The sequence below is a fragment of the Carcharodon carcharias genome, chromosome 2 (genome assembly GCF_017639515.1).
Source record: "Carcharodon carcharias isolate sCarCar2 chromosome 2, sCarCar2.pri, whole genome shotgun sequence".
NCBI lineage: Eukaryota > Metazoa > Chordata > Chondrichthyes > Lamniformes > Lamnidae > Carcharodon > Carcharodon carcharias.
Window position 1 is genome coordinate 133,392,259 of NC_054468.1, and position 24,364 is coordinate 133,416,622.

A 24,364-nucleotide genomic window follows, 5' to 3' on the forward strand; every position below is an offset into this window, starting at 1 on the left:
TAATCTTATCCTTATATTCTGGCCGTCTACCTATCTTTGCACAATTATATACTTTTTCTTTAAGTTTGATACTATCTTTAATCTTTCCAGTTAACCACAAATGATGTCCTCATCCCTTGGACGTTTCTTACTCTTTGGAATGTATCTATTCTATGTATTCTTAAATATCCCCTTAAATGTTTGCCTCTGCATCTCTATTGACCGATCCCTTAAACTAATTTGCCAATTCATTTTAGCCAGCTCTGATTTCATGCCCTCTTAATTGCCCTTATTTAAAGGTTAAAAACATAGCCTCAGACCCACTCCTCTCTCCCTCAAACTGAATGTAAAATTCAATCATATTAAGGTTGCTGTTACTTAGGGGCGCCTTCACCATGAGGTCATTAATTAATCCTGTCTCTTTGCACAATTCCAGATCTAGTAAAGCGTGCTCTCTGGTTGGCTCCAAAACATGTTGTTCTAAGAAACTATTCAAAAAACGTTCTATAAACTCATCTAGGCTATTTTTGCCCATCTGACTTTTTCAGTCTATACATAGATTAAAGTCTCCCATGATTATCGCTGTGCCTTTCTGACAAGCTCCCATTGTTTCCTCCTTGATCCTCCATCCTACCATGTGGTTACTATTAGGGGGCCTGTACACAGCTCCCGTAAGTGACTTCCTGCCTTTACCATTTCTCATCTCTACTCTTCCTGAACTTAGGTCATCCCTCTCTATTGTGCTAATAAATAGTGGTATTAACAGAGTCACCCCTCCACCTTTTCCTAGCTTCCTGTCCTTCCTAAACATGCTATGCTCTTTAATATTCAGGTCCCAATCAATGTCCTCCTGCAGCTATGTTTCTGTAATGGCTATCAAATCATACTTATTTATTTCTATGTGCTCTCAGTTCCATCTGTTTAGTTTTGAATGCTTCATGCATTTTGATACAGAGCCTTTAGTTTTACCCTTTGATTCTTTTTATAACCTCTAGAGTCTCATCTGTTGATCTACTGTTAGATTTGTACTCTCTATCCCTTCCTGTCACAGTCTGTTTTTCGTGTCCCATAATAATACCTTTCTCAGTAAGTATGCCCCAAAACAGAGCAAATATATAAACCTTGAATCTCTGGTTCTTAAGCAAGCACCAACACAAACTCAAAACAAAGTAGCAGAACAGTCTCAACCTAAGGGTACATAAGTAAACTGAAAGAAAAATTGCAAGAATTTGAAGATATAAACAATTTTGCTAACAGGTCACTGAAAATTTAGAATCAGTGATAATGGAGACAGCACAAATTATTTAAATCTGCAGACAGGTCATAAATCTAAGGACGCAGGAAATCACTTCCATTGAGTGCATAATAAAAATGATAACTGAGGAGAAAAAATCTTTCAGGAACGACAAGGCATGAGGGAGGTGGGGATCAGGAAGTAAATGGTTGATGGATGGCTGAGTGCCTGGATTTGAATTTTAAACTTGGCAGACAGAAAAAAAAAGTCTCCTAATTAGGGAGGAGGTCAAAAGTAATGGAATGGACAATTTGCATAAAATCATAGGTTACAATACAAATGAATGAAGTTGACTACTTCACTCAAAGGTCAGGCCATTAGGATGATTAATTAATTCAAAGAATCATTACAGCGCAGGAGGCCATTCAGCTCTCTGAATGAGAAATTTCCTTAGTCCGATTGTCCTGCCTTCTCCCTGTAACCTTGCACATTTTTCTAATGTTGCCTTTGCTTCTTTTGCCAATTACTTTAAATCTGAGCCCCCTCGTAATTGATTCTTTCACGAGTGGTAAAGGCTTTGGTCCATCTACTCTGTTTGGACTCTGCGTGATTTTGAACAACTCCATCAAATCTCCTCTCAGCCTTCTTTTCTCCAATCAAAAAAGTCCTAACTTCTCCAATCTATCTTTTCTGCACTCACTCTCTAATGCCTTCATGTCCCTCCTAAAGTGCAGCACCCAGGATTGGATGCAATATTCCAGCTAAGGCTGAACTAGTGTCTTGTACAAGTTCAACATAACCTCCTTGCTCTTGTAATCTATGCCCTCATTAATAAAATCTAGGATATTGTATGCTTTATTAGCTGCTCTTCCAACCTGTCCTGCCACCTTCAATGACTTATGCACCAATACACCCAGGTCCTTCTGCTCCTGTATCCTCTTCAGAATTGTACTCATTTTTTAAAAAAGCCACTGTCTCCTGCCAACATAATATGGCCATGCAAGATGGCCGCTGATACCAATCTGTACTGGTCCAAGCATTTGTGCGGAAATCCAAAGGCACACACCCATGTTTACCAGGCACACTGCCAACTTATTTTGCTTTCTAACTCTTGTTGCAAAATGCTCTTAGTTTGTGGATTCCACACATCATTTAAGTCAGCAGGTTGCTCAGAAGATCTATCTCTCAAACATTTTATTGACACTTGGAGAAAGTGTTACAGTATTTTATGAGGAGTGACAGGGACAACCCAGAATCATTATTGAGCAAGGATCAATGAATTACTGATGCAGCAGAACCAAATATGATTTTTGAAAAATACAGGCAGTCACTTGATTTTGATGCTTGGTTCATAGCTCTTGAAAGTAAACGAGTTGGGTTCATATCACACATTTCCCCGTATAAAGATGGCAGCCACACACGTCTTAATACACATTTTCCCCTATAAAGATGGTAGGCATTAACACGGGCCTAACATCAGCATATAACTGCGCACCCACACATTTGGCAGCAAACGCAGCCTTTCATATTGTCTTTCCATGTTCTTCCCACCAAAATTAACCAGAGACTAAACTGAACCAACCATATGAATACTGCGGCTACAAGAGCATGTCAGAGGCTAGGAATTTTGTGACAAGTAACTTCTGACTCCCCAAAGCCTATCCACCATCTACAAGGCACAAGTCAGGAGTGTGATGGAATACTCTCCACTTGCCTGGATGAGTGCAGCTCCAAAACAAGAAGCTTGACACAATCCAGGACAAAGCAGCCTGCTTGGTGGCACCCCATCCACAAACATTCACACTCTCCACCACTAATGCACAGTAGCAGCAGTGTACACCACTGGCAAAGGCGCAGTGGTATTGTCGCTGGAGTAGTAACCCAGAGACCCAGGGTCAAATACCACCATGGCAGAAAAATAAAAATCTGGAATTAAAAGTCTGATGGCCTTGATAACCATGAAACCATTGTTGATTGTTGTAAAAACCCATCTGGCTCACTAAGAACAAGGAGTAGGCAATTCAGCCCCGAGCCTGCCCCGCCATTCAATACAATAATGGCTGATCTCATTTCGGCCTTTAGGAAAGGAAATATGCCATCCTTACCTGGTCTGGCCTACATGTGACCCCAGGCTCACAGCAATGTGGTTGCCTCTTAACTGCCCTCTGAAACGACCTAGCAAACCACTCAGTTGCATCAAACTACTACAAAGTCTAAATAAAAAAGGAATTAAATCAGATGGACCAACCAGCATCGACCTAAGCACCAGAAATGACAACGGCAGGCTCAGTCCTGTCAACCCTGCAAGTCCTCCTTACAAACATCTGGGAATGTTATGACACAGGAGTTGGTAAAGCCAGAGTTGTTTAAATTCCAGAAGGAAACTTGAACAACTGTCATATCCTATATTTTCAATTGGTATGTTTGAGGTGCAGCTCTGAATTCATGAATAAGACCACCGAACTGCGAAAGGTTTTTTTAAATATAAAACTAAGTTAAACATTTATTAATTTAATTAAACACAATCATGTCTACAAATTACTACCATAATAACTTTTAAACAAATCTCCAAATTAATCACTACCAGGTAAATCTTCACCAAGGCAACAGTAACTCAGATTTTAAACAGCCACCAGGCAAAGCACATTTGACCATACGCATTCCAAATGAGGTTCCTTTCAATTTGTTTCCTTTGCAGACACAGCTGGATAGATCATAAATGCCTCTGACTTATACACAAACTCCTTTCTGTTTATACCAAGCTTCCCCTTGGAATGCAAATTTACCAAGTTTTTAACGTCACATCTAACATATGCATCCCACTAATTTTAATAATGATATAAACACATCATTTGGCATCTCCCGGCTAAGTGAAGATTTTACTCCCACTCAAATGCTTTATTCGACAAATGCAAATTTACACTTTACCTTTTAACTTCCTTACGTTTATCCAATTAACATCTCAAAACTACAATACATCAAAGCACCCAGACTAGATGGCTACAATGTGGGATCCAACAACAATCTGAATGGAGAGGCCTGTCTTCAACTCCATAACATGTGGTTTTTAATTTTTTTCATTTTTAAAAAAATTGGATGTACTTTTAATTTAATTGTAATTACTTTTAATCCTCACCATCCATGGCTCCTCTCCACCACCTTCAGGACTTTCCCCTGCACAAAGGGCAGTTTCCGACATTTGTGGTGATGCTGGTTGGGGGAATAAGGGAGCAGGGAGGAGGAAGAGAAGCCAGGAATAGGGATGTATTCACAGTCAAACAAAGCTGTGTAAAAACTAGTGTAATTGCTTAGCAATCAACCAAGTTCCTGCATGACAGGTCCTGGCAGAATCATCACCATGGGCTCCACAGGTTTGAGTGCAAGCGGACACTCCAGAAGTTGCTGTGCTGTTGCTGCCCTCAATAGCAACAAACCTCTCAGCATTCACTGCTACGGCAAGGTCCAGGCCTTTGAAAATTAATGGCAATCTCAGATTTGTGCAACTCCTGAATTTTGCCAAGTCACAAAACCAGTCCATAGAAGGAATTAGCCAGTCTTGATGCTAAAATTACAAAATTGAAGGAATATGAGCCATGGAGAAACCAAACACTTAAGACTCAAGATAATTCACAAAAGAATTGGAGGGGAGAAATGTTTTAATATAAAAGCAGCAAGTTATGAACAGGAATTCACTGCCTCTGGAAGCAGATTCAAAACTAACTTTGCATTATGTACTCGAAAAGGAAAAATTTTGTAGGGTTATAGGAAAAGAACAGGGTAATGAGACTAATTGATAGCCTTTCCAAATGGCTGGCACAGGCACACAAGGCCAAATGGCCTCTTTCTGCACTGATTCAATAAGTACTGTGAACAGAGCAGCTTAGGGATGTATAACAATCATTACAGAATTTCTGCTCTATGCAAATTGCACCCACATCAACAGCAAAGTAAAAATTCTTAGGAAACCTTCAGAATTGCATAATCGCACAATGACTGATCAAAACTTGAAGCTGCCTGTTCTGGCTCCACACAGCCATCAGAAAAACATCCACTTCTCTTCCACAGCTTTTACTTTGCTGTAACAATACAAATCTAATAGGGTATACTCCATAATGACACAACAGTGGGAATTATGTACATTTGTAAAATACTATTCCCAATATAGAGGAAAGAACTTGCATTTACAGAGCACCTTTCATGACCATAAGATATTTCAACGTGCTTTACAGCCAAAGTAAATTATTGTAATGTAGGAAATCTGTTATGCAATTTACACAGCAAGGTCCCACAAACAGCAACATGACCAGATAATTTGTTTTGCTAATGTTGCTTACGAGATAAATACTGATCAGGACACCTGCCCTTCTTCAAGAGTGTTATCCAATCTTTTACATCCACTTCAGGGACAGAAAAGGTCTTGGTTTAACATTTTAACATTTCAACGACATTAGTGTAACACTCCTTGGTACTGCACTGGAGTGCCAAACAAGATGAAGTGCTCAAGTCTCTGGAGTGGGGCTTGAAGCCACAACCATTTGAGTAAAAAGCAAAAATGCTGCCAGAAGCAAGAATGTTACCAGCAAGCCATGGGTGACATATTTGAGATTGTGTAGGAAAAAAATGTTATAAACCATGTTGCAAAGACCAAAAAACACCCACCCAAGATTGACATGGCTCTAAAACTCAATATTAAGTCTTATTTAACCAATTAAGGCACAAGGCAGATTGAAATCAAGAGATTTTTGTTGGGCAGGGGAGTCATGGGGATAAGACGCAAAGACAGGAAAATGATCTAATTGAATGGTAGGCTCCAGCGACTTAAGGCCTCTGCTATGTCCCAAAAAAGTGCTTTAATTACTTGGTATCCATGTTGAAAAATAAATATTCAACTTAAGGGGGAAGAGAAGGCAGCAGATTTAACTGATAAGAAATAACTAATCTTGTTCGTGTAGAAAGTGCAGCTGGTTGGGGAAAATAATAATGGTCACAAAATAGTTGCATTCAACTGAAGCTGCAAAAAAAAAAAGTACATTGTAACACTGATTTTTCAAAGTATTATATTACTTAAGTTAACATATGGTGATTTACTACCTCTAAATTATTCACTACCGAACAAGAATAATGCGTTAGCTGCATAATTTCTCACTTATAAATGGAAAGAAAATTGAAACGTCAACCATTTCCCAAGAGCACTAGGCTTCAAAGGAGCGCTTCAATGGAATGTTACTTCCCCGCCCCCCCCACCTAAAAAGCTGATCATATCTTACAATACTTCAGAGCTGCTTTACACCAAAGATCTGGGATACAAATTGCTTACAAGCCACAGAAACCAAAGTCTCACAATATAGCACAGTGAAATATAATAACGTCAGAATACATAAACTGGGGAAAAAAGTGTGGCTTCAAAAGCTGAAAATGAAATAAGGAAGAGATCAACTAACCATAAAGAAAGATGAAACAGGCTAGGGGCTCTTTTGAAAAGAGCCTTAAAATCGGGAGATAAATATGATAGTTACTAAGATATCAAAAAAAAATCTTCACCCAGAGAGGAACTTAGTATCTCATGGAGTTGTTAGGCAAATATATTTGTGAGCAAGGCCATGAGGAATTCACTTAGATATATATTCACACATTAGCCTCTATTGTGTCTGCAACAACGTAAGTCAGCATCAAGTATTTGGTCACAACTGATTGTGCAGTTTGGAAGTCTGTTTTTAAAAGATTAGTGCCTAATTATCAGATCATATCACCATAATGTGTGGCAACAATATGAAACCAAGTTCTGAATGTTCTGAAGAGCCATACGAACTAGAAGCTTTCTCTTTCCACAGATCCTGCCAGACCTGCTCTGTTTTTTCAGCACTTTTTTATTTCAAATTTCTAGCATCCACAGTATTTTGATTTTATCTGGAATGGTTATCAGGAAAAAAGCATGTCATAACAAGGAACATAAATTCTACTTTGAATAACATGATCACCCACTGACCAGAGCGACTGACTAGTTACTGCATTTGGCCTTAGAAATGTGAAGAATCAACCAATCCTTTCCAGAATAGTCTGCCTTTCAGGGTGTGTGCCTCCAGGAAAGAAATGAAAACACTCACTGGGGAATGTAAAATGTTCAACACATACTCAGGACTTCTGTTTCCAACTCATACAAAAGTAACCTTTTTATACATTCCATTTCCTGTTACAATTCACACCAGACAAGCCTTTTTTGGGTTTAAAAAAAGCCAGTAGTGGAACGCTTTTTGTCTTTACCTTCAATTACTTCCATAGTATTTAAAGTCCCAAACTGTTTTCTAAAATCAAACTAGGCACCAGCTAACAAATAATTTTCTTCTGCAGTGCTGACAGCTTAGTCAGTATTTGTACTGATAAGTCCCCAATTATCAAAGCAGTAACCTGGATAGAACTTCATAAGAACTGTAGGCAATTCAGCCATTCAAGCCTGCCCCGCCATTCATTACGATCACGGCTGATCTCATTTCAGCCTCAACTCCAATTCCCCGCCCTCACCCCATAACCTTTCAACCCATTACTAATTAAAAATCTGTCTAGTTCCTCAAATTTATTCAGCGTCCCGGCATCCACAGCACTGAGGTAGCGAATTCCACAAATTCACGACCCTTTGAGAAAAGTAATCCCTCCTCATCTCTGATTTAAATCTACCACCCCTTTGCCTTAAACCATGGCCTCTCGTTCTAGAATGCCCCACAAGGGGAAACATCCACTCCACGTCTACTTTGTCGATCCCCTTTAGCATCTCATATACCTCAATTAGATCTCCTCTCATCGTTCTAAACTCAGGTGAGCATAGGCCTAAACTGCTCAATCTCTCCTCATAAGACAAGCCCCGCATCTCTGGAATCAATCTAGTGAACCTCCTCTGAACCACCTTCAATGCAACTACATCCTTAAGTAAGGGGACCAAAACCATGCACAGTACTCCAGGTGTGGTCTCACCAATGCCTTGTACAGTTGCAACAACACTTCCCTATTTCTATACTCTATTCCTTTAGCAATAAATGCCAAAATTCCATTTGCCTTCCTTATTACCTGCTGTACCTGCATACTAGCTTTCAGCGATTCATGCACGAGGACACCCAGATCCCCCTGCACTGAAGCATTCTGAAGTTTCTCTCCATTTAAATAATGCGTCGCCTTTTTATTCTTCTGACCAAAATGAATAACCTCACACTTATCCACGTTAAACTCCATCTGCCAAATTTTGGCCCATTCACCTAACCTGTCCATATCCATTTGTAAATTTCTTATTTCTTCATTGCTACTTACTTTCCCACCTATTTCGGTGTCATCCGCAAATTTAGCTATAGTACCTTCGAGCGCTGAATTGAAGTCATTAGTATAGACTGTAAATAGTTGGGGGCCAAGGACCAAACCCTATGGCACTCCACTAGTTACAGCTTGTCTTCCAGAAAGAGATGCATTTATCCTGACTCTCTGATTTCTGTTGGTTAGCCAATCCTCTATCCAAGCTAATATATTACCCCTAACTCAGAGAGATCTTATCTTGTGTATTAATCTTTTGTGTGGCACCTTATCAAGGCCTTCTGGAAGATCTGCAGGATCCTCATTATCTACTTTGCTTGTCACATCTTCAAAAAACTCTAGCAAATTAGTCAAACACAATTTACTCTTCATAAAACCATGCTGACTCTGATGGATTGCATTTTGACTTTCCAAATGCCCCATTACTACTTCCTTAATAATGGATTCCAACAATTTCCCAACAACAGACGTTAAACTAACTGGTCTATAGATTCCTACTTTCTGCCTCCCCCCTTTTTGAATAAGGGCATTTTTCCAATCCACTGGAACCTTTCCAGAATCCAGGAAATTTTGGAATAGTATAACGAATGCATCCACTATCTCTGCTGCCACTTCCTTTAAGGCCGTGGGATGTAGGCCATCAGGTCCTGGGGACTTGTCACCCTTTAATCCCAATAGTTTGCTCTGTACTTTTTCTCTAGTGATGGTCATTGTTCTAAGTTCCTCCTCTATACCCTCTGCACTACCTGTTACTATTAGGGTGGTACTAGTGTCCGCCACTGTGAAAACTGAGGCAAAATATTGATTAAGCGTCTCTGCCATTTCTGTGTTCCCCACTATTAACTCCCCAGTCTCATCCTCCAAGGGGGCAACATTCACTTTGGCAACTCTCTTTCCTTTTATATACTTGTAGAATCTTTTGCTATCAGTTTTTACATTTTGAACAAGTTTTCTTTCATAATTTACCTTTGCTCGTTATTTTTTTTCTAGTAACGCTGTTGATTTTTTTTAAAGTTTCCCAATATTCCAGCCTGCCGCTGACCTTTGCAATTTGGTATGCCTTAGTTTTTGACTTTCTGTATTGTTAACTTCCTTGCTTTTCCATGGATGCTACCCCACCGCCCCCCACCCCTCCCCTCCCCCCCCCTTACCATGTTTCTTCCTCTTTAAAATATATTTTACTTGGGAGGAATTGAATACCTCCTTAAATATCTGCCACTGTTCACCAGGTGTTCTACCTTGTAGTCTTCCTGCCCAGTCCACTAGGGCTAAATCTGCCCTCATACCTATGTAGTTACCTTTAACTCCAGAAAACTAGTGTGGGGCTCAAGTTTCTCACTCTCAAACTGAACTTGAAATTCTGGCACGCTATGATCACTCTTCCCTAGGAGGATCCTTTACCATGAGATTGTTAATTAATCCCATCTCATTACACAAAACCAAATCCAGAATAGCCTGCTCCCTGCTTGGTTCCACACCATATTGCTCCAAGAAACACACTCTAATACGCTCCATGAACTCTCCCTCAAGATTACCCTTGACAATTTGATTAGTCCATTAGAACTTCAAAGAAAGCAAAAAAACTAAACATATTTATCAACAGCAGGCTAATTTTTGTTGCCTTACAAAAATGCAGTTAAGCTAGTAAGAGTGCAGAAGTTAATGAAATGCACGTGTTTTGTTAAAACCCAGTATTCCCTTGCTTGTATTACGACTTCACCAATATCACTGAAAGCTTATGGTTTAAAAGGTGTTTCAATAAACCGAGTTTCAGACAAACCTTTAGAATCAGAAAAAATATTGAATCTCGTCGAGGAGCTGCCACCTATAAAGGCATTGCTTCCGTTTATTTGTAATATGGGGGTTTAATTCATGTGAATTTAAATCTCAAGCTGTCAAAGCTCTGCAGTTCACATTTTAAAACATTCAGAAGGAAATGTGAAAAACATTTGACAGAAAGTCCCCAAAAGAGGGGAAGGGAAAAAAAAAAATCAGCAAACATTCATTACCTTCGCTTCCAAACACTTGGTTTGTAAGGTAAGTAAAAATGCCCCCAACGGTTGGTGAGCCTGCATTCCACGAGGTTGCAGATCTCCATTGCTCAGATGTACCACACCTGTTCTACTTCAGGACACCAGAACGATTTTAATTAAGTTTCTTCTTCACATGTTTCATATATGGCAATTCGGAACATACGGCTGAAAAACTGTAAAACCAGTTCACCCACCCCTCCATATTAACCACACACCCAATATGGCTGGCATATTTACTCAGTAAACAGCCATGTTTTACTCACACTGAGCATCAACAGCCAGTTTCCAAGGCCCTTTCAAACTGAGGAGCTTTAGGGTCAGCAGCTTTACAGTAACACATTACACTTCTCAGCAAAAATACACCCACACAGGATTTGTAACAGAATCTTTATTTGAGGATGCAATTTATTTAAAAACTCAAATTAAATTGACCATCTGTAGTTAATTAAACAGGATGGACTTAAAACGTTTTAACATTTTAATTTGATTTTAGACACCATTCCTTGGTGTCTTCATCGTGTATCTAACCAGTAAATATAGCATCAACATTTTTATCCGCATTATAAGCAGAAATCCACGGGTAGGCCGACTCGTTGGACAGGCATGCACAAAAGCGTCTGCCACACCAAACCAATTTCTTGCGATAATAAACCGGTAGACTATCCCACGATGGTGCCAGATTGACGTCGCTTTATGTAATATGCAAATATATACATGCTTTAGAACTTCAGTTTCAAGACACCATCCCACCACATCTCGCACCCGCGTTGAAAGACAGGTTAGCAGCTGCACTTTGGCACCAGTGCACCAAAAAAGTGTCACGCTGGCACATTTGGTGCAGTGCGAAAGAAAGGCAGATTAAAAAGGAGTAGGGGGCGACGCAGAAAGAACGAAAGAATGAACCGGGGGTAAACATTTTTTTAAAAAAACAACACTCATGAGCGTACTGTCTATGAATTATTAAAGTTGGGATGAAATTTCAGTGGTGTGGAATGTGTTTGTGTTTAAATATAAAAAAGGATCAAGAGTGCGGGAGCCGCAGCGCGGGGTGGAATTTGGAACGTTAATCTCCTTTGTTCGAATCCCTCCTGTTCCACGGAACGTTACATAACGTTCGGACGCCGATTATTCGAAACGCCCCTCCCCCACTCACCGCCTTCCCAACCGCCAGTCCTCAATCCCATCCCCCCCACCACTCCCAGCTTACCCCGGCATCCGAGCCGCCAACGTCGCGTCCCTCGTCCTCCTCGCTGTCGAAATCGGTGTCGCTTTCGTCGACCTTGAGCCGTTTAGACGGGTGTCGGGAGGATTCGTAATATTCGTCCAGATAGTCCGTCGACTCGTAATAGTCCACCGAAGACATTTTTCCCCCCACCGGCCCTCCAAAAATACTTGTAAGGAAGGAAACTTGAGTCTCTCGACCGAGGCCGCGGCTGTTATGTAACTTGAAAGAAAACTAGAAGCTTCCACAAAAATAAGGGCCCGACTGGTCAAAGCACTGTTCGATACCGAGATCTTTTACCGAATAAAAAGAATTCGATACCGTCGTACAGGGGGAGGGGGGGCGGTGGGAGAGAAACCGTTTTAAGCAAAGACGTCTCTTTCCCAACAACTCGCCGCTTCGCTCTTTTGTCCACGACCCCGAAAATGCAGTCGTCGGGCTCGGCTCGAGGCGCGCGAACCCGCCTCCTAGCCTTTCGCTGATTGGCCACAGGTGCTCCCGACGGCTAGTCCGGATTGGGCGCTGGAACAAAGGGGGAAGACGCTGCTGGTGATTCCGCATCCCCATTGGTCGCAGCTATCAGTTATCCAGCTCTGAGCCTGCCCCTTCACCCCTCTTTCGCCCCCTACCGTTGGTGCTCAGTAGGTACAGCGTTGGGCCAATAGAATGGGAGGAGGTCATTCAGCCTCTTCTACCCCATTTAATCTGTATTTCACCCACTTTGACTCCAAATCCTTTAATACCTTGGTCAACAAAAATAAAATCTGTTAATCTCGGATCTAAAATTGTTAATGGGCTAACATCTACAGCTTTTTGTGGAGACATTTCAGGACGTCTACCGCCCTTTACATGAAGAGTTGTGCCTTAACTCCTCCCCTGAAATTGACCACAAATACTACCTCTCGCAAATTTGTCGGAAGAATTGTCACGATTTCTCTGTCAAATACAGCCTCACTCGTGATCTCGCGAGAGGGCTATGAAATTTCAGGATTTGTCTGTTGGGGAGATGGATCAGGACCGGGTTTGCTGATTGGCAATTCAGGGAGTTGCTCTGTAAAGCCCTGAAGCTGGCTTTTTACCCATTCCAACCGCCCTTCTGTCGAACTATAATCGTCACTTTTCAAGTATCGGGGACGGGGAGACTGGAAACATTAAGCCAGAAATCAGTGTTATCTCCGCCTTTCTCTTGGCTCGGATACTACACAAGTCCTAGAGAGCTGATTTAAATGTTTTGCCTAATTTTCAAATTTCTGTATGCCTCCACCACTGCTGTAACACCAAGCTTCGTAGTGTTTTTCACTTCTGTACTATTTAGCTAATAAAGACCCGTCCTCTGTATTCAGTTCTTCCCACCCTGCTGTGAAATAAAAATCCCTCAAACATTTTTTTCCATAGTGCATTTCTTTTCCCAACTTATTCTTCATTTTTAAACTTTCCCCTCCTTCCAGCATGCACTGTTTTGCATTCTTCAGCAGAAAGCACTTTGAGATATGTCCCTGCCTAAGGTGAATTGAAATTTTTGTTGGTATGAAAAGAGCAGTGCAACTGTACTATTCACTAATTTTCTGTTACTCTACATTTGTCCATTTGTTGTATTAAATTGTTTAAAGATATTTCATGTGTTAAGAAATAAAGATAGTTTAAGTAAGTTATATTGTTTTTTGTAAGTGTTAGTAATGAGTATTAGCTTTAATGTTTAAGTTTGATTTGTAGTTCTGCACCTGTGTGTTAAGAAAAGGTCAAATTGAGTTTTAGTTTCACTTTTAAAAAGGTACCTGCATTTCTAATGAGATATTTACCACTGTTTCAGCTAAGGTAAACAAATATGATTAGAAAAAAGTGCTGTTGTCTAGAAACAGGGATCCAGAAAGGTTAGTCCCTCCCAAAGACACACACAAGAAGAAAAACAGCAGTTTGTTTTGAAAGCTGCTTGAGTTCAGTTGGTTTTGAAAGTAGCTGCCAGGAGAGACTGGATCAAAGGGGACAGATGGCAAGTCCCAAGCTAAAGAAAAGATCCCAAATCCAGGGGAGTGGAACAGGAGAAAGTCCCAAGAAGACCTTCTAGTCAAAGAAAGGACAGAAACCTGGAAAAGGTCCTGTTAAGTGAAGTTAAGAGTGAGGGTCAGAGAAAAAGGCTCCAAGCTTCAGACTTAAAGAGACAAAATCAGCAGAAAGCAGATTTAAAGTGAAAACAGCTTGCAAGAGGCAAGAAGGTCCAAAGAAACAACTGAAGGTCTGTAATTCTTTCTATGGGTATGTGAAGCAGTTGTACTGTTGATGGCTGAGTCGTTGAGAGAGAGTTTGTGGAAGACAGCCTGAATGTATATGGTGGCCATGGGAAGAGGAACATCAGAAGGAGAGTTTGAAATCCTTGCAGAAGGCTTCTGAGTGAAAGCGTTGGTTTGGGCGAAGATTCCAAAGTGAGTTCTTGGGGAGTGGAGATTGGAAACCCTTGTGTGAAAGACAGAGTTCAGTGAGACCAGTTGGCTCACGGTGTGACAAGCGCCTGGGGATAGTTGAGAAGAGATCCATTGCATCCGGTTGAGGTGGCATCTGCCACTTGGTTTCAGAGAGGGGTATGTCTGACCACAGGGGTGCCTATTGGTTTACATGGACTGTGTACTTACTGTGAACATTAAAATGTAAGATAGCTTTTGTAACTTGTGTGATCCTTACAAATCTGTGTATGTAAAGATATAGTTGTGAATGAAGGAGTATTGTAATATAGTTCACCTTTTCTTGTTGAACAAATGTTTTATTCTTTTGTTAAGAGTTCATTAGCTAACTCCTGTGACTCTGTTCAGTAGCTACTCTCCACGTATCTAAACAAACAGATAAAAGTTAGGATCTATCAAGCTGGGTTGCACCCTGGAATCAGGCTTGTCCAGGTGTAATCTTAGCTGGGGAACATAACACAAGTGAAAGTAAGGATTAAAACTGATTTTTGAAATGGATAATTTTATAGGTGAAGAATATTCTGAGATTGGGTCATGTCTTGAACCCTAAGCAAGGGACTTGGGGCAGAATTTGATGGCCCCTCCCACCAGCAGGATTTTCTGGTCCTGGCAAAACCAATGGACTTTTGAATGGCTCATCACATTTTACGGCCCTGCTCCCACCATGATGGGGCTGTAAAATTCTGCCCTTTGATAGACTATAGACATACTCTGGTATCTGCTTAACACGTGTTTATTAGGACTACATCTAAACAGGTTATACAGTGGGCACATAGCTCTTTGGCATGATTCCAATCTCTCTCTTGAGAGAGAGTCTAATACATGACTGACTTGTGTCAGTGGTGCATCCTCATCTACGTCACATATTAGCATATCCCACCTGTTAACCCTTTGTACTATACCTTCCCCTAAGTATACTATCCTACTTTTTAACACCAACATGAACCTATGTCTTTAACTACTTACATTACATTTCTGGAACTCCCTTTTTACAACTACAGACCCTATTCAACTCTAATTCCTACTCTTGCCCTCCCCAAGTCACAGTTCTGGGGGATTCAATCTCCCTCAGTTTTCCTGGCCCTTTCGGAAGATGGCTTGGAGACATAACAAAGGAAACTACGCTTGGTGAGACCACACTTGGAATATTGTGTGAAGTTTTGGTCTCCTTATCTGAGGAAGGATGTTCTTGCTATAGAGGGAGTGCAGTGAGGGTTTACCAGACTGATTCCTGGGATGGCGGGACTGACGTATGAGGAGAGATTGAGTCGGTTAAGATTATATCGCAGGAGTTCAGAAGAATGAGAGGGGGATCTCATAAAAACCTATAAAATTCTAACAGGACTAGACAGTGTGGATGCAGGAAGATGTTCCCGATGGTGGGGAGTCCAGAACCAGGGATCACAGTTTAAGGATACAGGGTAGACCATTTAGGACTGAGATGAGGAGAAATTTCTTCACCCAGAGAGTGGTGAGCCTGTGGATTTCACTACCACAGAAAGTAGTTGAGGCCAAAACATTGTATGTTTTCAAGAAGGAGTTAGATATAGCTCTTGGGTCGAAAGGGATCAAAGGATATGGGGAGAAAGCAGGAGCAGGCTATTGAGTTGGATAATCAGCCATGATCATAATGAATGGTGGAGCAGGCTCGAAGAGCTGAATGGCCTACTCCTGCTACTATTTTCTATGTTTCCATGTTTAAGATATGAGGCATGGGTTGGCTAAGATAGATTGGGAAACTTCATTAAAAGGCATGACGTTGGATAGACAATGCTAATATTTAAGGAATGAATATATGCATTGCAACAATTATACGTTCCTTTCTGGTGCAAAAACACAACAGGAAAAGCAGCCCAACCATGGCTAACAAAAGAAGTTAAAGATAGTATTAGATCCAAAGAGGAGTCATATAAAGCTGCTAGAAAAAATAGCAAGCCTGAGGATTGGGAGCAGTTTAGAATTCAGTAAAGGAGGACCAAGAGATTGATTAGGAGGGGAAAAATAGAGTATGAGAGTAAACTTACAAGGAACATAAAAGCAGACTGTAAGAGCTTCTATAAGTATGTAAAAAGAAAAAGATTATTGAAGACAAATGTAGGTCCCTTATGGTCTGAAACAGGAGAATTTATAATAGAAAACAAAGAAGTGGCAGAGCAATTAAACAACTACTTTAATATAAAAGCAAAATACTGTGGCTGCTGGAAGTCTAGAACAAAAGCAAAAATACCTGGAAAAACTCAGCTGGTCTGACAGCATCTGCAGAGAGGGATACAGTTGACGTTTCGAGTCCGTATGACCCTTCATCAGAACTAAGACATATAGAAATGAGATGAAATATAAGCTGGTAGAGGGGGGTGGGTGGGACAGGTAGAGCTTGATAGAGGGCCAGTGATAGGAGGAGGCCAAGAAGAGACTGCCAAAGATGTCATAGACAAAAGGACAAAGGGGTGTTGACGGTGGTGATATTATCTAAAGGATGTGCTAATGGGGACATTAAGGGTAGAAAGCTGGACGAGCAAGTGGCAAATGGCCCTAGTGGGGGTGGGGGGAAGGGATCAAAATGGGCTAAAAGGTGGAGATGAAAGAATAGATTGAAATAAATTTAAAAATAGGAGGGAAAAGAAAAATATATTTGTAAAAAAATTATAACTTATTGGGAAAAGGGGATAGAACTACTTTAGTTCTGTCCTCATGGAGGAAGACACAGATAACTTCCCAGAAATACTAGGGAACCAAGGGTCTAGTGAGAAGGAGGAACTGAAAGAAATTATTATTACTAAAACAATAGTGCTGGAGAAATTAATGGGACTGAAAGCCAATAAATCCCCAGGGCCCGTTAATCTACATCCCAGGGAGGAGGCATCCCAAAGGAGGCGGCCATGGAAATAGTGGATGCGTTGGCTGTCATCTTCTAACATTCTGTAGATCCTGGAACAGTCCCAGCAGATTGGTGGGTGGCAAATATAACCACACTATTTAAAAAAGGAGGGAGGGAGAAAACAGTTAATTACAGAACCTTTGGCCTAACCTCAGTAATAGGGAAAATGCTAGAGTATAGTGTAAAGGATGTGATAACAGGACACTTAGAAAATATTAACAGGATTAGACAAAGTCAACACAGATTTATGAAATGGAAATCATGTTTGAAAAACCTACTGGAGTTCTTTGAGGACGTAACTAGCAGAATTGATAAGGGAGAACCAGTGGACATGGTGTATTTAGATTTTCAGAAAGCTTTTGATAAAGTCCCACATAAGAGATTAATGTGTAAAATCAAAGTACATGGGATTTGGGGTAATATATTTGCATGGATTGATGATTGGTTATCAAACAGGAAACAGTTGGAATACATGGGTCTTTCTTGGAATGGCAGAAAGTGACTAGTGGGTTACCACAGGGATCGTGCTTGGGCCCCAGCTATTCACAATATATATCAATGATTTGGATGACGGAACTGAATGTAATATTTCCAAGTTTGCTGACAACATAAAACTTGGTGGGAATGTGAGCAATGAGAAGGGCATTAAGAAGCTTCAAGGCGATTTAGACAAGTTGAGTGAGTGGGCAGATACATGGTAGATGCAGTATAATGTGGCTAAGTGTGAAGTTATCCACTTCAGTAGGAAAAACAGTATGGCAGATTATTATTTAAATGATGATAGGTTGGGAAATGTTGATATACAAAGGGACCTGGGTGTCCTTGTACACTAATCACTGAAAGCAAGCATGCAGGTGCAACAAGCAGTTAAGAAGGCAACTGGTATGTTGGCCTTCATTGCAAGAGGACTAGAGTACAGGAGCAAGGATGTCTTACTGCAGCTGTACATAGCCATGGTGAGACCACACCTGGAGTATTGTGTGTACCTAAGGATATGCTTGCCATAGAAGGAGGGCAGCGAAGGTTCACCAGACTGATTCCTGGGATAGCAAGATTGTTGTATGAGGAGAGATTGGGCCAACTAGGCTTGCATTCACTGGAGTTTCAAAGAATGAGATAGATTTCATTGAAACATATAAAATTCTGACAGGGATGGACAGACTGGATACAGGGATGATATTTCCTCTGGCTGAAGGGCCTAGGACAAGGGGTCACAGTCTCAGGATACAGAGTAGACCATTTAGGACTGAGATGAGGAGAAACTTCTTCACTCAGTGGTAAACCTATGGAGTTCTCTATCACAGAAAGCTGTGGAGGCCAAGTCACTGAATATATTTAAGAAGGAAATAGATTTCTGGATTCTAAAGGTGTCAAGGGGTATGGGGAGAGCACAGGAGTGCAGTGTTGAGATAGAGGATCAGCCATAATCATATTGAATGGCAGAGTAGGCGTGAAGGGCCGAATGATTTCCTCCTGCTCCTATTTTCTATGTTCCTATAAGGGTTTTCTTCTGCATCTGATATGATGTCATCATCTGCAGAATAGGACAACACTATCTGCATTGCTGGAAAGCTGAGTGTGGGTTGCAGAATGACTGAACTGCAAGGATAATGAAGACTTTTCAATGAATGGCTAATCCAAAAGAGAAGACTGAAGAGAATGGACCTCTGGACCCTCTAGGACTAGAAGAGAAGAACTCAGCACACCCTGGGGAACTTATTGCTCTCTCGAAGGATTCTGGGAAGAAGTTTCTGAAGAGGAATGATCTTAGGCTTTTGGGAAGACTATCGCAGTTGCATCATCAACTGCTGCATCAAACACTGAAAAGGCATTGAAGACCTGAGATTTCAATGAACTTAGGTGACAAAGCAAAAAACAACTAACTTCCTGTAAGACTGTCAGGAAAAGAAGAAGAGATGACTTCCCAATGATGTTCCATATTTTCTGTAGGCAGTGGTAAGAGAGCCACACTTCTCTGTACGAGGCTGCTCCATTATGGGCAATGGGGAGAATTGCTGAGGAAAAGGAGACAAGACATCCTCACCTTCTGTAATAAGAGAAATTTCCTGTAGACAATCAACTCTGGAACAAGGCTGCTGTACAGTATTCTGCAGCGTCCGAAATGTTTAAGATTCTGCCGCAACTCCTGTGCTGACTTCCAGCTCTGAAGAGAAGACTTTCAGCTGGGACTGAAGTATTGGTGGCAATTGACTTCCACCTTTGGAAGATACCAGCTCTTGAGCAGTGTGATCCTCTATGGACTCTAATCTGGACTCAGCTAAGGCATTCTTTGTGGAAGACTCTTCATGGACAATAAGATATAAAGTGGGTAATGCATTGGTAGATTCAGTGGAACTAAGACCTGAATAATTCTCAGCCACTAAAAGCACAGCTGATTCTGCTAAAAAGACTTCATAAGGTGCATCCATCAATGGGAAAGATGAATCATTCTCTAGAACCTCAACCTCCAGGAGATTACTCAGTACTGCAAGGGATTCTTCCTCATCACTCTCTAGGAAGAGTCAATTCAAGTCCAGCAGGTCTTCGTGGGGGTGGTCACCATGTGCTTCAGTGCTTTCTGTATCCTTTGGCCGTACTCTGTGAAGAACTGAGAGATTCATAACTTCAGCCTCTGCCCTGGGTCTAGTGGATGGTGTCTCTGTGAAAGAAAGCTGTGTATAAACGTCCTCAGCTTCTGAAGGCTGAATTTCCAGTACTTCTAAGTAAAAGGTTGAAGATTGTTGCATGGAGTACAATGCGTTGTTAAAATGATGAGCATCATCTGGTTTTTCTAGGGTTCCTAGAAGTATGCTAAAATCACCACTCAATAAAGATGTATGTTGATTGTAAAGAACATAGAGACAATCAACAATCTGTTGTCCCTTGTTGCTAAGGGGAGCAACCCTGCCATTGCTTGGAAGGTCTATACTGCCTAGACCTTGTAACTTGATGTCTGATGGATAAAGGTCATCGGCTGAAACCAGTCAAGGTCATCTGCTAATATGTTTACAGCCATTCCAGAATCAATTTTAAAAGGAGTATCAAAGCCTTGAACTTGAATTGTAACTGACCAGTAGTCTGGATTAAGATTATTTGCCTCCCCTGGGAACTCTGTAGTTTTGTCTTCTTATAGACTTTCCAATTCTTGGATGGAATGCGTTTCATAAATACTTGCTGATCTGCGACTTCAGTTAAAATTGCTGGATTTGCAGAAATGCTTGAAGTGTCCAGTTTTGCCACACTGGAAGCATTCCATGTCCTCTGCTGGGCAGTCTTGGCATCTATGCTGGGTTTTCATGCCATAATGCAAGCATTTCAAAATGGCCACTGGCATGGAGTTTCCTGCCCTTTCGCTTGGCTCAGTGGGCTTTCGTATGGATGGGGCCTGTGGGAGTCATGTGAAGCCTCAGAGTTGCCATGAATTATATTTTGATTAAATGCTCGAAGCTTGGCCTGCCTTACACACTGAACCACTTGATCCAATGTAAGGTCATCTTTGGTCTGCTGCAGAAATTCAGAGAGTTTTTCATCCTGGACACCCATGAATATGTGATCACAGATTAGCTTGTCCTTCAGCATCCTGTATTTGCATAAAATATCTAAGTGATATGGATCAGTTAGGAATAATTCAGTCAATTCCCCAGGTCATTGTAAGCACTGGTTAAAACGTGCTCTTTCAATTACTAAATTTTGCTTTGGGCTAAAATAGGTATCAAAGGCTTTAATAATGGGATCGAAATCTGCAGTGGACTCCTGCACACTTTGCCTTGGGAGAATGTCATCTGCTACTGGACCTGCTACATAAAGCTTTGGCTCTTTTTCATGAAGATCTGATGCTGCTCAGTACTGGAGAAAATGGCGTTTCCATAACTCCCACTGCTGGCCTCTCTGTGGGCCCACGAAGGCAGTCAAACAGCCAGGGAAAGGGCAGGGACTGCTCACTAGGTACGACCATCATTACCTTTCTCCAGTGTCTTTTTCTTCCGCCAAAATTCCTTGACTTGCTTTCAAAGGTTTCTTCACTCTCTGGTTCCTTCGATAACACCGATGTATCTTTTACAATTATATCTCCTTTGTTGCCACCATGTTCTGAGATTGGGTCCTTCTGTCTTGGACTCTAGGTATGGGACTTGGTTCTTAGACAGACTGTAGACACGTTCTGGTATCTGCTTAACAGTTGTTTATTCATACTAACTCTAAACAGGTTACACAGTAAGCATGTAGCTCTTAGGCATGATTTCAAACCCTTTCTTGTGAGTCTAACACATGACTGACCACATGTCAGTGGTACACCATCATCTACCTCATACATTAGCATAGCCCATCCGTTAATCCTTTATACTATAGAGAACATATATATAAGGCATTGTAATTGTGTGGGACAGGCTTGATGGACCAGAGGGTCTTTACCTGTCAGTTATTATCCATATTTTGTATTAACTTCCTCTATCAGATTTTAAATAACTCAAATTTGTAGTTGATAAGTTATACCACTGTAGATTAATGTATATTTAATGTATTAATGCATTAAGCTTGGACACATGGGTTAGGTTTCATCCAATCAGGAGGCATCTGTTCAGCCAATAGCGCCCATGGTGAGAGTGGATTCTTCTTTGACATGCATTGGGGTGGGGGTGGATTTTTTAAATAAGTTTTTTTATAAAACATTTCAAGATGCAGTAATATGTTTTTCTGTAAAGAGTTCAGGCCTATTAGAGATTAAAAAACAAAGTTTATAAAGAAACTGTCTATCTATATTACTTAATGCTTGAAAAAAAAGCAACTTATGATTCTCATAACAAATCTCTTGTTTTCTTAAAGTTTTGTTAAAGTCTTGACAGTGATGTTGGCATATCTGATGGCCTGTCTCAGAGTTTAAGGCTATGTAATTTTGTCTTAGACCCACAAAAAACATTGCTATCTACCACGTCAATTCTTAAAATCTCAATCAACTCAGCCCTTAACATATATTCCAGGGAATACAGGCCTCTTTTTTGCAACTTCTACTTACAATTTAACCCTTGTAGCCCTGGGAACAGTCTAGTGAAATTGCATTGCATTCCTTCTAGGGCCAAAGGAACCTATCTAAGGTATGGTGATCAGAACTGGACAAGCTGCTTCAGATGTGGTCTAACCGGAGTTTTGTATAACTTTAGCAATACTTCCTCTCCTTTATATTCTCGCTCTCTAATTATAAAAGTGGACACTCTCAAGTTTTTTTAAATTAGTTTTTTTGTACCTGCCCACTACATTTAATGATCTGTGTTTGTGGACCCCTAAATTCCTTTGGACTGTCACATTTCCTAGCCTTGCACCATTTAAAAAAATACTCCTATCTATCCTTTATTAACCCAAATAGGTGACCTCACACTTGCCAACGTTGAAATCCATCTCTCACAGTTTTACCCATTCATTTAAACTACCAATGTGTCTTTATAAAATGTTATGTTCATGTCTACACTGCTTACCATTGTCACCAATCATTGTGTCATTGGCAAAATTGGATATATGACTATTATTATCTATGTCATCGATGAGTGACAGAACATTGTTGGACACCACTAGTCACTTCCTTCTAATTAGAGTACATTTCCATTATCCCTATTCTTTGCCTTCTACCACCTAACAAATCTCCAAACGAGATCAATGATTTGCCTTCAATTCCATGAGCTTTAATTTTAGCAATAAGTATTTTATGTGGAGTCTTATCAAATACCTTCTAGAAGCCAATATGAACTACATCCATAGATATTCCTCTGTCTATTACTTTAGTTTTCTCTTCAAAGAAGTCAATTATGTTCATTAGACTTAACCTTCAGTTTTAAATAAATGTCCTTAAATGTTAAGAGGATTCAAACCAGTTGGTGAAGGAGAAACCAAGACACAGATCTTTTCTTATTGCTCAGTTTATTGATTTTGTTCAATCTCACAGCTCACCTCCCACACTTCCAGTGTCCCAGCTATCCCCTATTTATATGTGCTCAAAGTATTTAATTAAACATTGCCCTTCACCTGTGTATCCTAACAAAATAATTAACATACCATTAACATTGGACATTTAACCATTTAAAACAAATGTTCTTGGGTGAGACAAAAAGTCGACAAATGGTAAAGCTATTCTAAATAGATAAGAGATTTATTAAATAAAGGTTATACTTAACAAACAGGCAGCAGTTGACAGACTGCTGGTCTTTACTTCCATGCAACCTGGGCACAGTTCAACGTGTACTAACTTCTCTTTTATTCTTTTGGATTCTGCTTCTCCTGGTTTCTCTCTCCTCTGTCTCTTTTCTTCTGTAGGATGAAACTGTGCACAAGATCTCCCCAGAGAGCCCTTCTTTTCTTTCTCTAGCTCCTATCTCTACAATTTCCCCTACTATATTTGGTAAACGTCCAGCAATCAATTTGTACAATAATCAATATAATCAATGAACCATTTACAGCTACATCAATGGACTGTTAAAACCTAGTCAGAGCTATACCCTGAACTACAATCAATGAAGTTAGCATGCAGACATCTTACGTTGTTCTTTACAAGTAGGGTTTTTAGTAATACAATCAAAAGTATGCAGACAGCATAACCGTTTAACCATCCTCTTTCTGCCTATTACTATTAAACTATACATTCCACGGGCAAACTCAATCATTTTAAACTGTTCTCATTTCCATTCAGTCTTCCTGCATTGTTCTAACATCCCACCCTATGGCTGGGATTTTCTGGCCCTGACACTGGCAGGTATTGTTGCGGGCAGGACAGGGACATTTGGAGAGCAATTGAAATCCCACTGTTTATTTTTATAAGTGTCCAGATTCATGCACTATGCTATCCCTAATCATTGTGAGACATTCTTTACTTACGCCTAATCTAATCAGTAAATTTGCATCAAAACCCAACCCAGCAAGTACTTCTTTGCTTATTAGAAGGTAATATAAAATGTGCATAAAAAGTGCAGAGCATAAAATCCATGGCACAAAAAGGTATAAAAAATCTTTATTTTCTACTCTCTGTATACTACTGTTTACAAATCCATGTTGGCTCTCTCTAATCAGCTCAAATTTCTCTAATTGCTCAACCATGCTGTTTTTAATAAATTTTCCCATAACTTGCCCACAATGATTTCAAATGAATGATTCATAATTTCCACATTTCTCTCTCACCTTTCTTAAGTGATTGGTATGAAGAGCCAACTATGCAACAGGAGGTTGGCAACCTTTACCAAACCCAAATTTGATCAGAAAGATTGTAGTTCTGTTAAGTTTCCTTAGTTA

General features: G+C 40.4%; 1 protein-coding gene across 1 annotated transcript in view; it reads right to left on the reverse strand.

The window, feature by feature from the left end:
* LOC121290791 (heterogeneous nuclear ribonucleoprotein L-like) overlaps positions 1–12,248 on the reverse strand; it is a 32,246-nt gene extending 19,998 nt beyond the window's left edge. Inside the window, exon 1 of the mRNA XM_041211719.1 lies at positions 11,747–12,248. Within this exon, the coding sequence (XP_041067653.1) occupies positions 11,747–11,902 (156 nt within the window). The 5' untranslated portion in view covers positions 11,903–12,248. The remainder of the gene's footprint in view (positions 1–11,746) is intronic.
* Between the last annotated feature and the right edge of the window lie 12,116 nt (positions 12,249–24,364).